General features: G+C 40.1%; 1 protein-coding gene across 1 annotated transcript; it reads right to left on the reverse strand.

Moving 5' to 3' along the window:
• Nucleotides 1-339: 339 nt before the first annotated feature.
• LOC115686222 (phosphoinositide phosphatase SAC2-like) lies at nt 340-11370 on the reverse strand. Its single transcript, XM_030611443.2, has 16 exons — nt 11209-11370; nt 9870-10074; nt 9630-9795; nt 8758-8980; nt 8350-8426; nt 7978-8165; nt 7780-7877; nt 7519-7652; nt 7304-7432; nt 6764-7112; nt 5489-5610; nt 5245-5358; nt 4733-4912; nt 2923-3099; nt 1703-1796; nt 340-860 (listed from the first exon to the last, which is right to left on the reverse strand). Exons 1-16 carry the CDS (start codon nt 11308-11310, stop codon nt 756-758), a joined length of 2463 nt encoding a protein of 820 aa, XP_030467303.2. The 5' UTR covers nt 11311-11370; the 3' UTR covers nt 340-755.
• Between the last annotated feature and the right edge of the window lie 4147 nt (nt 11371-15517).

Here is a 15517-nt window from a genome sequence, read left to right on the forward strand (position 1 = left end):
CAGAGTTTAACTTTGCATTTCTTTGTTAGCGGAAGTGCAAAAGCAAACTTTTAGAAGAGAACGTCTCGAAAGTAGCGGACGTCCTCGTGGGCCCCTGGCCAATGCATAACGTTTAATTTCATCGTTTAACATTAATTAATTCTTGTTCTCTTCAATGCATGTGACTATTTTTTGGGTCCAAACTGCTTCTGACTTGACTTTCAATTAAATCCAAGTACTAACTGATAAAAAAACAGAAGGAGTAGACCCACGCTGGGTAATCGAACGCTGAAGATGCAAAGAGATGACGACTTTTACCCCCAAAAAGAGAATCACCATCGGAAAGGGAAGAAGAGCCAATGAGAAATATAGACAAGAATTTGTATACCTTCACTGTCCAATGTGCAAAATTTTCAGGAAAGCATCTTACATCACTTCAGCACCTTGGGAGAAATAGATGAGTGGCCTACTACACTACAAAAATGATCCTACAAGTCTCTAGGTACAACTTTCAGCTGAAGCTCCAAATTCCAAAATAATAGACAGCACTATGTACAAGAATGGGCAGAAAAGAAGCTACGTGAGGATGGCGACATTTATTTCCTGCAGACGACCGAAAAATCTAACTAATGCTGCATGGTATTTACATGAGGCGACGTCTTTTTCTTCTCGAGAAGGATTGGCGCCGCTTTATTGCTTGCGTTAGAAACCCGGTCCTTCGGACGGGTCTGAATCAGATGAATATGGTAAATGTCAAGTTTGTAAAAAAGCGGGGATCAAAGGGACAGCATTTCCCCATCAGTAACCCAACGGACAAAGTCATCGGAATATTCGGCTAGAGCCTTGCCACAATCTGTGCGAGTTCCGGCATGTTTCTTTTCCTACAAGCAGAGGCAGAGAGGGGAAGAATCTTTTTAGAAAAGACAAAGCGAAAATGAGATTTGGTGCAAATAAGTTCGCAAGGAAACGTCTACTTTCAATGAACAAGTGATAATCTGATAAATGTGCCAAGGTAGACTGACATTATCCAGGGATCTAAACAAGAGCAAGTGCAAATTCAAAGTTCGATCGAGGCGTCACACTATCAGACCATTGGAAAGAGCACCTGATTAATAACTAATGAGGTAGCACGCAAAAGTATCTACTATACAAGGTCAGAAGATGCCATCCGTTGATAATAGGCCAAAAATGGACAAAAACTGTTCAGTGGATGGAAGGTCGTAAATCATACGCCATCCCAGTCAAGTATGTATATCCCAATTTGTACCAAGTTCAGGGAGGTACAGTAGCTACCTCCCTCAGCGAAAACTACCCCCGGTATAAAGTTTGTGTATGTTTCATCAGGCTGTGAGGGATTGTCGGAAACAAGCAAGATCACACACACACACACGACAAACAAATTCCATGAGGACATTCACTTTTAGTAGTAGCATATGCAAGCCAAGTCACAACTTCTGGTCATGATAAGAAAATGGGATTGCGCTGGGATAAGTGATCAGATGGATCACTCATTGATGTCTGCCAACTTCATTACTAATCAACAGATAAAGGGTTGAAGAAAAAGAAGAAAAAGAAAAGGAAGCAAAGGCCTAAAGCATTTGCATTGAGAACTGGCGAGAACAATTCCTTCATTTCATGCACTCAAGCAACGCATGACAATTAATACCTGTCAAGGAAAGTTCTAGAATTTTAAACTTAGCAGCAATAAGCAAAAACTATCAACCTTCCTTCCAGATAAAGACTTGCTTCCGGATGTGGTTGAAGCTGATTTTTGTCCATTGACATCATTATCCTGTGGCAGGCCAGTGATGGATGACCTGTATCCATTTAAAAGAGAAGCAAATATGAGCTTGGCAACTAATAAACAATTTAAGAAATTTACATATTTCCCTAACACAAACTTTGGAAGGCGTAAAGGAAAAGGAAGGACATGAAGATGACAAATGGCTAAAAACTCTAAGGAAAAAATGATCAAGCCCCACTGCTTATTTTCCTCCTACTCCTACCCTGATGAGTAGAGTGCCTCTCCTTTCTTGCCTTTCTTCTTCTGCTGCTTCTTCCGTCTCTTTTTTTTTTTTGTGTGAAATCTAGTCTTGCTTGAGTACAGCCCCTTTAATTGTTTTTTTTTACAGACCCATTCATGGTATTCATCCATTCATTTGTTTTTCTAGTCACTAGTCTGAATAACCAATCCCCTTCTAGATCTGTAAATTCCTTTTTCACAATAGGCAAGTTCGTCTCTATTTTCTTTATTTACAAGTAAATGGTAACAAAATAAAGAATACCACAAAGAGAATGGCTAACATCCGTTATTTGGAGCTTCTTTCGTGCTTGATATAAGAATAGTGTGGCTCCAAAAGTTGGTCCTTATTGTAATTTCTATTCTTTAGGTAATTTGGGTTGTTGTGAAGCACTATAACACAATTTTTTGACTTATACTTAGTATAACAGGCGTCTTGAGGAAGGAAGTCATTATCCCTCAAAATGGTTTCCATGTGAATATCATTAACTAAAAGTGGTTGGTTTCCATGAAAATACTATAAAGAAAGAAGCAGCTTTCAATGTGAAAATTGCACCCATATACTCTTCTCGTCTCCAAATTCTGTCATGAATCTTAACATTTTACATGTCTATATATATGTGTGTGTGTGTGTTTGCGTGAATGTCTCCCACTCAAGATAATCTTTAAAGCCAGGTCCGCCACAATATAGTGGATTCTTATATGATGCACATGAACGTGGTACTTTGTGGGTCTCCACGGGGAGTACTTGAGTTGAAGGTTCGGTTTTGCCACGCTATCCAAAAAAGGAATGCCTCAAAGAGAATGGCTAACATCTGTTATTTTTGGCAAAATCAAAAACATCATCGAATTGACTCCACTTTAATGTTTCGCTTTCACCAGAGATATTCCAAAGTAGAAAGTAAGTACACTCCAGAAGGTACCTTTCATATATTTCTTCCTCAAAAGAATTTCCTGATGAAGAAAGCCAATCCACGTCCAGAAAATTCGAACAGTTGCATGCATTCTCATGTTTATCAAGGCAAATGTAATTACTTGCAGGACAGTCATCCTCTTTTACGTCCTTAAAAAGTTGTATAGCATCCATAGAAGGTGTACATCTGCAAAAAATTGCAAGAAGCACTAATTAAGTCAAAGACATAAGCAAACAAATTAAGTCACTCCAATTGATAAGTCTGGTTCAGTTTTTAAGACGGACATCTGAGAGAAACTGATCAAGTAAGATGAATCTTAAGGAGGAAACTGAAAAAATGAGAAGAGGGACAGTCATCTCATTTACCATTTGGTTTTATAGTGCTATCCAGATCCATGAAAATCGACACTAGAGGTGCCAATGCTCATCATTAGTACATCTAAAACAGGATTTTGTGGCCTCAGTAATCCCACATCTGTAGTGATTCTCCATCTTAAAATTTTCAATCTATGCTCGAGAAACCATAACCTTTTCTTTCTGATCTATAAAGTTGGGGCAGATGCGGGGGTTCTTGTAATGTTTTTGATGTGCATGACATGGGAGAAATGTGTTTTTTTTTTCGTAGTAAAATCCTCTTGGAAAGTGGCGAAAGGTGCCCGTGACAAACACGTGTTCATTGGTCGGCCATTAATTTCAACACAAATGAGCTCAAAGGGTTATTGGGTCAAAGTGATCAAGTTTTGGGGTATTTTGGAACAAAATCAAGTCTGGGCGAACTTCCAGAAGCTGGCGCCACTTCAGAGGAGTTATTGAGTCAAAATGAGAATGTTTAGGGGATTTTTGGAACAAAGTCAAATTCGGAAGAAGCTTAAGAAACGGACCCCACATCAGGGGGACGCATTTTCCCTATATATAATAATGAGAAAGAAACAAGTTATAGTTAATTTTTCATCGTTCCTGGCGTGCATTAATGCATTGAAAAGCTTCAAAAGAAAAATAATTTCTTACTACAAGTGAACAGTCGAAATAATTGAAAAGGTATGATATTCACCTTTTACAATTGTTGTACATGCATTTCTTTTTTGGATTGAAATTTTCACCTACTTTGTTATTAATGCTTCAAGTTTATTTCATTTGACGTAATTGAGAACAACTAGTTTAAAACAAGTGCATATACTTAGGAAAAATAATATCATAGGAATTAATTAGAAATGATGGAAACGTAAAGTTTAGTTTTTTCTCTAGTACTTTGTATTGTGCTCCTTCTCTTACCGCGAGTTCTTCCCTTTAGTTGTAATCTTTGCAAGAAAGCTTAAGAGTTCAAACAATAATATATGAATATCCTGGGGTCAAACTTAGTGAGTTAACAAGTCTAGTGGGGTCAAAGGTTTAAGATGAGATGTGCAAAATAAGTTTCTCTTAAGAAAAAGCGTGAGGAAACAAAACTTCAGTGGGTGCAATTGCAGCCACTCATCTCCACATAGTGCCTTCCCTTTATAAAAATGTTAAAGATCTACACAATGAAGAAAACAATACTCCATATATAATAGTTCTTCTCTTTTATATATTAAAATGAGTTGGCTTAGCCTCAGACGGGTTTAGCAATTAGCCTATATCTCCTTCTTTAACTGTGTGAGTTTGGCTTGTTTGTATCCGGTATAAAGATGAGGCAATAAGAAATTAAAAACCTAGGATATTGTCAGAAAGAAATTTTCTTCCCCATATATTCTGTCTTCAACCCAGAAAAAATTAAATAACAGGACCATGCGGGAGAACCCTAAAAAGAAATGAGGATGGTGTGAAATGTCAAGCGACCATACCTTTCATCAGATAGGTTACTTTCACAAGCCGAAATGTTGAACGTCGACTCTGAAAGACCTTTTCTAGTCCCCTCTGCAATCTCAGATAGTGGCTGATTCTGAACTGAACTTTTGGTCACTATCGGAGTGTTGGTTTCCAGGAGAATATTACCATCAGAGAGTGATCTTTTGATAAATGACCTACAAAAAACATAGCAGTTTATTTTTGGAGTCAAGTCTTCTTCTATGTAATTGTTTCCAGACATTGCACCAGAAGGGAGAACCAAGCATGTGCGTGTCATTTTTCTCAAAGCAGCATGCTGTACGTGAATTATCCCCAAATTCTCTGATATTTACAAATAAAGTAGTATGGGTCCTGGGAAGCAATGCCTCTAACTGTGAGGGACTCCACAATGCTTATTCCGATCAGATATTTGCCACTTATAGACAACATATGGTCAATCATAAGCTCCTAAAATCTGACACGATGAACTTTAATAACTCAAAAATAAGGAAAAATAACCTTTTTGTACCTAGGAGTCTCTTGAGTACAGTTAGCACTGTGCCTTCCAACAGTGTGATGCTGATCTGAATCCAGCTCCCACAAAGCAGGCTTCCCTTGTTGAGGTTGAAAATATCCCAAAAACCTGCAATAATTGTCAAGACGTGTATAATTAAGTAAATGCATTATCCTAAGCTATGGTGAGAAAAAACGACACAAAAAGATTCTCTCAATTCTACTTTAAATAATCGCTGACGAAAAGCGAGTCTACATACACATTGATGGCATCCTGTTTTTCGGCATCTACATACGCGTTGCTGTAATACCGTTGAAGAGTTCTAAGAAACTCCTGGGACTGCGTAGCTGCTTTCCACTGACCTCTTCTCTCAGAAAATATCTGTTTAAGATCATAAAAATGAAAATCAAGGTGTTGAGGGTAAAGGCCATTGCAGAGCAAAAGAAAAAGGATGAACAGAACTGTAGCACCAAAAGAATAAGGATGAACCGAACTGTAGCACCAATTAGCATCCAGAGTCCAGATTAGAGTATAACAAAAACAAAGTGGCAATGAATTTTCTATGCCACAAAATCTGACATAACACTCTGGGCATGGTTTTGGCATATCAAACCAAAATGAATCCATCTCACAACTCAGCAACTTCCAATTCAAAACCAACTCGTTTCCACCACTAAGATTTCAAAAGCAAGCACAGAAATCAACTTATGTCATTCAAACACAATGTTAACATATTTGTGTCTTCAACTGGATATTAAATTGATCAGAAAATACTGCTCCTCATAGTGATGACTTTTTGCATTGTATAAGCAGCATTCATGTGTTTGGTATGCACACGAACATTACATTGGTTCAAGCACATATTTCCAAAAGAAACGAGAAAGAAATATTAAGTTTTAAGCGGTTCCTATATTGAAGGCCACCCAAGCACATTGACATGTGTACTGCTCATTCCTGTCATTAAATGCTTCACGCAAAAGAGGTGGAAGTCGATTACTAGTTTCTACTTCTTGGGAGCATAGAAGCAAAATGAAATTTGGGTGTATAAATGTTACAAACAAGAGAGACGCCCAACTAAAATCTAAGCATACCCCAGAAAGAACATCATAAGGTTTTATCGTTGCATGGTTTTAGCACACAAAGTCACGCATTACTAAGTTTTATGAATGTTTAGAAACCTTGGTTTCCAAACCTCTTGCACTGCACACTCTAATCATCACTAGAAAGATAGTCAATGATAGCAACAAAGTCGACAGAATCTCTCATTTTAAAGTCTCTCGTAGATCCAATGACTTTTTTTGGCTTCAAGAGAAATACGTGTCCGGACCATATATTGCTAGAGTGTTCACTATTATTGACCATGTAGCTAGAGTGTTCACCATTATTGACCATGTATTTCCTTTACTTCTGCCGTTAACCTCTCATGATATCCTTCTCTTTTCTTTTCTTTTTTGGTTTGTAGCGCAAGCACCGATATTGATTCTTTCTGAGTATCGAGGAGACATAAGAGCATGGAGAAGGGGAGAAAAATGACCTTGTTATGTGCAGCAGAACCTCCATATTGCAGGGCAAGTGTGTCACCCATTGTCTCGTAAATCCTCATCAAATCCTCTGCCAAGGGATCATCTAACTCAATGTTTTCAGATTCTATATATCCTATTGAGTGCAGCTGCCTTCCCAGAGCAACTAAACCATATGCATATTGGGCAACATTTGTGCGATCTAGACAGTCTATACAATTGGTCCTTAAAACCCCCTTCTGAAACACTGACAACTTCAATTTTGAGCAACTGCTGCTGCTGCTGATTTCTGTTTCCAAGCTATCAGCATCATCACCATTGTTGGAGAAATTCAGAGAACTGCAGTCAGAACTATCACTATTCCTGTAGCATTTTATAAGTCAGTAAATTGCCAGCAGAGAACGAGTAGCAAATAGTATCGAGATCAGAATAAGATCCGACAAGATCCAACTACCTAATTCACCCGAATTCAAAAGTCAATCTATAGTTTGGCTCAAGCAAATGAGGATGAAGTATCGCACTTGAGAACAAGCGGCTTCTCCGATAACACTTACCCAAAGTAAGATGAAATCAGTGATCCCTCTATCCTTGAAATAGAAGACACTTTACAATAAAAAATGCCAGTCAAGTTTACTGCGTAGACAGCCACTTTGGTGAGAAGTTCCAATACGTTGGTAGCCTTGCTGCGAACCGGGACAAGAACAATGTTTCAACCATCATTTCAGCATAACATCACATCCCATAAACAGGAAAAGGAAAGACCTATCACCTTCTGAAGTGCTTGTGCAGATCCCAATGCAAAAACCGCAAACGATTCTCTTCAGATAAGGTTTTGTTGATACATCTGATAGCATTTGCAAATTCTGCACGAAGTATAGTTTCTCGAGGCTTGTTTTCATGTGTCTGTCAAAACGTAACAAGAGAAGCGGGAAGAAGAGACAGGAAGTTAACTTTAAATAAAACTTTAGAAATGTTGTGGTAAATGCTGTTATATTGCTTTTCCAAACATGGAACTAGGAGAGATGCAAACCTTGATCAAGTTTAGTATAATTATCGGATTTCCATATCTTTTGACCAGATTTTCGAAGTGAAGTTTCGTGGCTGCATAATTGGGATCCCTCTTTGATACTGGATAAGGAAAAAAAAATGACGGAGTTAGATGGTAAGATATTGGTAAAGCTATGGGGAACCAAACAAAAAACAGAATTCATATCTTCACAAGCCGCACGTGTTATATCAGGTTTAAGATTCAATCGTGAAGTTTCTTGTGACCAGAAAAGAGGGATTGAGCCCCGGTTTTGCACAATAGAACTGATTTGCACCGGGCATCCTTCAGGTGCATCTTCAATCACAATCTGTTCTGTCTCAACATCATTAGCAACTCTGCCTTTCTCATTGACCCCTCTTTTGAGGTATCTGCACAAGAGATGAATTAGCAGGATCAGGCTTAGGATGAGCAAATGAAGAGGAAGATTGGCTTATTTTCATTGTTATGAAAAGTAATAAAGAAAAGAAAACAGAATATAAAGATAGATGTGAGGACAAACATGGCTATTTTTCAGATAAATTCATCCTCAGAATACCAAAGAGAATCTATTACCTGGTGCCAGCATAATGCCGTGAGCGTCTAGCGATCAGGGTGAACCAGAATTGCTTGCCCAAGACAGAAAGCTTCACCTGATACAACACAGCAGCAGTGAACATGACATCAATCTATCATTCTCTCAGCTACGCACATGACTTTTTGCACAAACCATCATGGAAATGCATGAGGTTGCTTTTTAACTTAGCTACACGATGCTATCTTCAGTTCAAACCATTTTAATTGATTAACAGTTAGATGAGTAAGCTAAAGACTGAAATAATGATAATATGGAACAACAACGTCAAACAAAGCCTTATCCCATTAAATGAGTTCGGCTATATGAATCCTTTTATGCCCTTGCGCTTGATTCTGTATAACAATAATCCAGTAAAAACTCTGATTGAAGTACTTCACAATCCATACCTGATTAAAGAACCCATGTACTAATGCAACTGTCCACAAAGTATTCTTGAGGTTATTCCGAATTCCACGTGTCAGATATTCATTCCAAACAAACATTTTATCATAGAGGGTCTGCCCAGACTCATGATCACACAAGTTCCTCTGAAGACTACGCATAACATCATATGAGTAGCTGAAGAAGAAGTTCTTCGTAAGATCAACCACACACAGGAGCTTCTTGTATCTATGCGGACGATCAAAAGGCAAAGCATCTGGTTAAACACATTGAACAGTAGAACAGATCGAACACAAAGTAGAAGTGTAATCCAATAATTTGAACCGCAACAATGAAAAAGAATTGACAGGAATCTATTGCTGACATCTTGTATCATTCATTATGCATTACAAGATCACGGAGGCAACGCAGTTCACCCTGTCCATTTGCGGTAAAAAAACTGGCAATGACTCCTGGAAAATTCATTCACTATATAGGATGCAGTCATGAAGTGTGATATCCTTATGCCACAGCTACAAACTAACTATTCATCCAATGTATTGAACATAAGCGAAGAACCAAGGCATCTTTAACAGAAACTTGATCTTATGAGACCTCTATCTTTGATTAAATTACTAATACAATGTCGCCAGACAAATGAGATTTTCTTCTTGTAGTACTGCTACACAAGTTATAAGAAAAAAGGGAGTTATCTCAGTTCATTCTAAGTTCCAAGTCCAACGATCGCAATAAAGCTGAAAAGAACTTAGAACATTTGACCACTAAATCAATCTTCAAAGTACAGGGGTGAAATGACCATCCAAATGCTAATCTCATATATATATCTTCCTAACAGTACCGAGGTATATTACATTTACTCTCAGGATGGACAAAAGACCTGTTTTCAATCTTAGAAAAAGCCATATTTGTCTGCACTTGAGAGTTTGGGATTGGAATCATGTCGCTCTTGCTGATTGAATATATAGCATGGCCACAAATATCACCAATCTTCCTTCTCTTTGTAATAATCAGCATGTAAAAGGGCCCCAAGAACTTGATGAACCCTAGACAATAAAGAAACACCGTGAGTTTCATACTAAAATGAGTTGCTCGAGGATTAAGTTTGGGTACAACGTACCAATAATTCCATAGCATGCAGTCACAAACTTAAGGCCACCACTAGCAACGTTTCCTTCATGTATCCGTTTTAGCAGGTCACAACACTCATACTCCGTATATGTGGTAGGATCCTCAAGAATGTTTAGCTCGGAAGGTTCTGATCGATCAATTTTCAACACTCTCCAAAAAGTCCTGTTTTTGTCCCTTCCAATCATGTAGAAATTCTGTCGCACGTAGGGGGATAAAAATTAACATATAAGCCTATCTAACGACCTATAAAAGAGATGGAGACATACAGGTAAGGCAACTACGTCATCAGATTTCAAATGCCAGATAACAAAAATTAATCGGAAGCGAAAAAAAGAAAAAAACAGTGAAGTGCTTTGGATCTGTTCACGGCACTACGAAAGCATGACAAAATCATCTGGATATTCACATACATGCGCTCCTCTGGCCTCCTCCATCTTTAGAAATGTCTAGTGGTCTGGGGCATGGTCTCCCCAATAACTACCATAACTTTGATCAGAGTTACAGACTTATAGTGCAATGTCATACAGTAAGAAACACGCCACAGCTTAGTTAAATTTTAATAGATAGACGATTTGCAGCAATGTGAAATCTGGACTGCAATGTTTTCTGAAAAGCGGTATCGGCGAGGACAAATTTAAGCAGACGTATATCTAATCCTCGATCAAGGAAGTACATTCCGAGAGATCCGATCATAGCGCAACCACAAAGTAATCTTGCCCGTCTCGACTCCCGAAATCTTCGATTACCACAACTAACGAACTTTCCCCGCTGTTTAAACAAACAGTGAGAGGACATGATTCTGCATCACCAGCAAGACAAATCTCATCTCACGCGACCATCCAAAGACGAAACGAAACTAAACAGTCCCCCTTTCACAGTGCTCCTCACTGTATGGAAGTCCAAGAAGGAACAAGAGACCCAGTAAACCAACAGAACGAAGGTGAGGTGGATCAATCATAGCAAATCAACAGGTCAAACCACAAATCCCAAACTACAAAACGATCTGTAAAAGCTCTTGACGCACAAAAAGGGAGGATTTTTCGATTCATATTCGCCGAATGAACTTAAACTAGCAAATCGCAATCAGCAAAAAAAGAACAAAAAAACTCAAATCACATCCGAATGGAGCGGGAAAAAAAAAAAAGCGCACTGCACCGGAGAGCAGCATTCCTAAAACCGATCTGGAAAATCCGAAAACACGAACTCAATTCATCCATGAGAAGCAGACACGGTAGCAGCCGAAGTGGCAAAGTTGGCAGACGCTCGCAACGCGGCCAAAGGTTAAAAAAAAAAAAAAACTTTCCGGGCAAATGCTCATGCTCACATACCGAGCGAGTCTCGTAGAGCCTGAATTTCTGCAAGCGGTAGGCGGCGGCGCCGCCGCCGCCGTCCTCCTCGTCGATCCGGCACCGCCGTTCCGCCGCCGCCATGCACCCTCGCCGCAGCCGCCTCCCGCGTCGCCGAATCTCGTCCCTTCCTCCTCCTCCTCCTCCTCTCCTCTCCTCTCCTCTGTTCAACAGCTCGGCCGGAACTCAGCCGCACATGTCAAACTCGGCAACCACCGCCAGCCAGCTCGCCCCCCGCCGCCGCCGCCCCGAATCCGTACGCGCGGCACCGACCGGGTGGGGCCCCTCCCGGACACCGACACGAAGCGCGCCGCGAACAAGCGCTCGCGCAGAGGGAAGGCGCGTAGCCCAAAAAAAAAAGAAAGCTTCGGAAGACGAACGAGGGGAGGGAGGGAGCGAAGAGAAGCTCCGGAACACGCCAGCGCCGATGCAGATTGAGAGCGCGAGCGAAGGTTTTGGAGAAGAGAAGAGAAGAGAGAGATCGCTCCGGCGGCTGTGTCCACACGATAGTTTTTTGAAAAAAAAATTAAATCAAATTAAAACGAAAATGAAATTTTTTAAAAATTAAATAAATAACAGAGGAGCAATGGCTGGTGGCGAACTGCCCCCCGCGAATTATTTCGAGTATTTTAAATGTTTTTTTTTCCCTTTTTACGTGGAGCGAGCTACGTACGGGAATCGGGTCTCAATTATTGTCATCATTATCGCGCCCCTTTTTGACCTCTTGTAAATTATTGCCACGGGACCTCCGGTAATTTCGAAAAAAATAAATTTCCCGGGGGTCAGTCAAACTGCCCCCGGTCAACGACGAGCCGAAGGTCAATAAGCGCCATCTTCTTACACGCACGGTATGAACGCGCGGGGTTGCTTTTTGCTTGGGCCGTCGTAATTACGGAACATCGTAAAGCGCCGTATCAAACTTTTCGAGGCGTATCCAGTCAACTCCTGAGCATATGTATATGTATATGTAATATAGATGAATGGTTTTTTTTCCGGCCCGAAGAAAAGAAATACTAGTTAAGCCATGGCTTGCATCACCGGCGTACGTGTTGCTAATTATTTGAATTACTAATGTGTGCACAGGAAGTCGTTACCATCTTAATGAATTAGCTAAAGCTTAATTTCGATACGTCTCCCCCGATTGCTTTCGTGGGTTCCGTCCTTTCGATTAGCGGCGCGTCGTCATTTTCTAGACATGCTTCCGCGCGCGCTAACGCTGGGTTCATTTCCTAGATACGTGGGTGCTCGCTTGATTTCGCAGATGGAGACGTTAATCTCTTCCGATCGGGAGGTCCGAGCACCGGGAGTTAAGAGGAAAACAACAACGGTACGTTCGCAGACGCTGTGAATTTTTGAAACGTCACATCGTTTCAAAATACGACACGATATGTACAATTGATTTGTCATTTTTTTCCCGATTTTTCGCGGCCCCCATTGCCAAGAGTTATTCATAAAAATCAAATCAAATAAAATCTTGCCTTTTGAGAGGTCTTTTGTTTTTGTCCTTTCGCACAGATATTGAGTAAACCTGTAAAATGGGTCGGTCGAGTCGAATTTAGGTCGAGTCATAAATAGTCCAACCCAAATTGACCCATTAACCCGTTTATGACCAATTTATGCGCAATGCAATTTTCTTGACCCATACTCGACCCGATCCATACCCAACCCGTACCCGATCAGACCCATATTGCTAAAACACTTTTATATTTAATTAAATCTAGGAAAATTCATACTCAAATTGAGATCAGAGTGCGAAGTGAGTGACCGCAAGATTGAGTAAGGGCGAGAGAGACGAGTTGAGTTTAAATCAGTTATAAACTAATTTATGACCTATTTACAACCATTTAACACTAATATTAAACTTCTATCCATTTATGACCCATTTACTAAATATAACTAACCCATTTATGATCTATTTAACACTAATATTAAACTTCTACCCATTTATGACCCATTTACTAAATATAACTAATCCATTTATGACCCATCTACTAATATATGGGTTAAGTAATGGATTTATGATCCATTTTGACGGGTCTAATATCGAGTAATCGATGTTTTATAACCAAGTCATGATAATACAGGTCAGCCCCTTCTTCTTGCGCCAAAAACCTTACCATTTCCGAAGGAACCGTGGAGGGTTTAAAAAATCGAATTAATTAACTACGATCGGTACAATCATACTTAACTTGCTAATTAAGGACTATTTATTATTGAGCATGTGAGAGTGCTTTCGCTAAACTCCACTTCCACGTGTTTGTGCGGGTGTTCCTTCATGAAAGAGCGAAAAAGTGGTCTTATCCTTTTAAGCACTTGCCTTTTTTTTCAATCATCAACGATTAAAAATGTGATCCAAGTGGCAGTAACTAATCACAAAAAGTGCTCAACCCAAAAAAAAAAACCTAATAACAAATAGCAGGGAAAATACCATAAATAACCCTATACAATGCCTGAGCCCCGAAGCACCTTGAAACTTTTGTTTTTTTTTTTTTTTGGATTAGTGGATTGAAAGTCCTAAAACTTGTCATCAAAGTGCAATTGAATCCTAAAACTTTCAAAAAGTGCAATTAAGTCCTAAAACTTGTCACAAAGTGCAGTTGAGTCCTAAAATTTTCAAAAAGTGCAATCAAGTTCTAAAACTTATTAAGTTAGTCCAATTAAGGCTGTGTTCGTGCCCCGAAAAATATTTTTCCGGAAAATATTTTTCGCGTTTTCCGGTGTTTGGGGGCGGAAAATGTTTTCCCCACGGAAAACATTTTCCTTCCCACCCCCAAATCCTTCATTGTTTTGAGGAAAATGACTGCTTCCAGGAGCTCGAAGTCATTTTCCGAAAGTCCTAAACTCTGCTTTGCTTCAAACTTCTTCCTATTTTCATTTTTTTTTGTTGCTTCTACTTCTTCTACCTCGGCTAGTCGGCGGCCGATCGACGGCGAGCTCGGCCTCGCCCGAGCCTCGCCGATGACCTCGGGCGAGGTTCGCCAACGTCCGGCGACTTGGGCGAGGCTCGACCTCGGGCGAGGCTCGACCTCACCCGATCGCTGATCGGCGACTGCGAGGACTCGGGCGACGGCGACTGGGCGAGCTCGACCTCGCCCGAGGTCGCCGATCGGGCGACCTCGAGCGAGACAGCCGATCTTGCGAGGCTCAGCTTGGCCGATCACGGCCGAGCTCGCAGTGGCCTCGCCCGGGCCTGTGGTGAGGCTCGAGCTCGCCTTTGGTGGTCGCCGGACGTCGGCAGTGGCCATGGCGGCGACCACGGAGAAGAAGAAGGAAAAAGAACACAATCGGCGCCGATCGTTGCGACGCCGGAAAATATATTTTCGAAACTTTTTCATATTTCAACCAAACACCGGAAAAATTGTGTTTCGGAAAAACATTTTCTAGGAAAATGATTTGGGAAAATATTTTCCAAAAACACAATATTTTCCGCCAAACGAACGGGCTAAGTTCTTCTTTTGATTGCACTTTTTAAAATTTTTAGGAGTCAATTGCACTTTTGCAATAAGTTTTAGGACTTGATTGCACTTTTATGACAAATTTTAAGACTTGATGGCATTTTTTAAAGTTTTAGGATTCAATTGCACTTTCGTGACTAATTTTAGGACTTCTATTGCGTTTATCTCTTTTTTTTTTATCACGCAAAACCCTTAAACTTCTACCAGCGTGATAAAACTACACTCCATCTACCACCAAAAGCCCTAAATTTTGCCCAATGTGACATCGACGGCTCGAGCTTTTTTTTATCGTGTCATCAATACCCCAAACTCGTAGTAGCCTGACAAATATACCCATATGTCTACCACAAAAAATCATAAAACTCTGGTTATTGTGACACCAATAGCCTAAATTATTTTTCTAATCACCAATATCCCAAACTCGTACCAACTATAAGAACAAAAATGTTCCATCGCCCGTTCCCGTTCTATCCAAGGCGGACGTTAAAAAACCGGTGCGACGGCTTACTTAAGCAATGATAGGCAGATCCGACTTCAAGCACATGGCTCGAAAGTACTTTTGTCACACCCGTACCCGTTTAAAAGCTTCAGTGATAGCAACAAAAAATTAGGTTATTGATATCACAATAAGCATAATTTAAGATTTTTTGGTGCCATGGTGACATAATTGAAAGTTTTTAATTCAATATCTGCCTTAAAAGAAAGAAGAATTCAAAAATAAACATAAAAAATAATCAATACCCTTCTTTTGCATGTGAAAAACGATGAGCGGAGATGCGAAGGCGTCGATGGCGATCGAGAGAGGTGGTGGGTTAAGTTATGTGGCCCGAATGTCT

Source organism: Syzygium oleosum, unplaced genomic scaffold, assembly GCF_021117445.2.
Source record: "Syzygium oleosum isolate NSW1041296 unplaced genomic scaffold, Sole_v2.1 Sole_v2.08, whole genome shotgun sequence".
In the NCBI taxonomy this organism is placed as follows: domain Eukaryota; kingdom Viridiplantae; phylum Streptophyta; class Magnoliopsida; order Myrtales; family Myrtaceae; genus Syzygium; species Syzygium oleosum.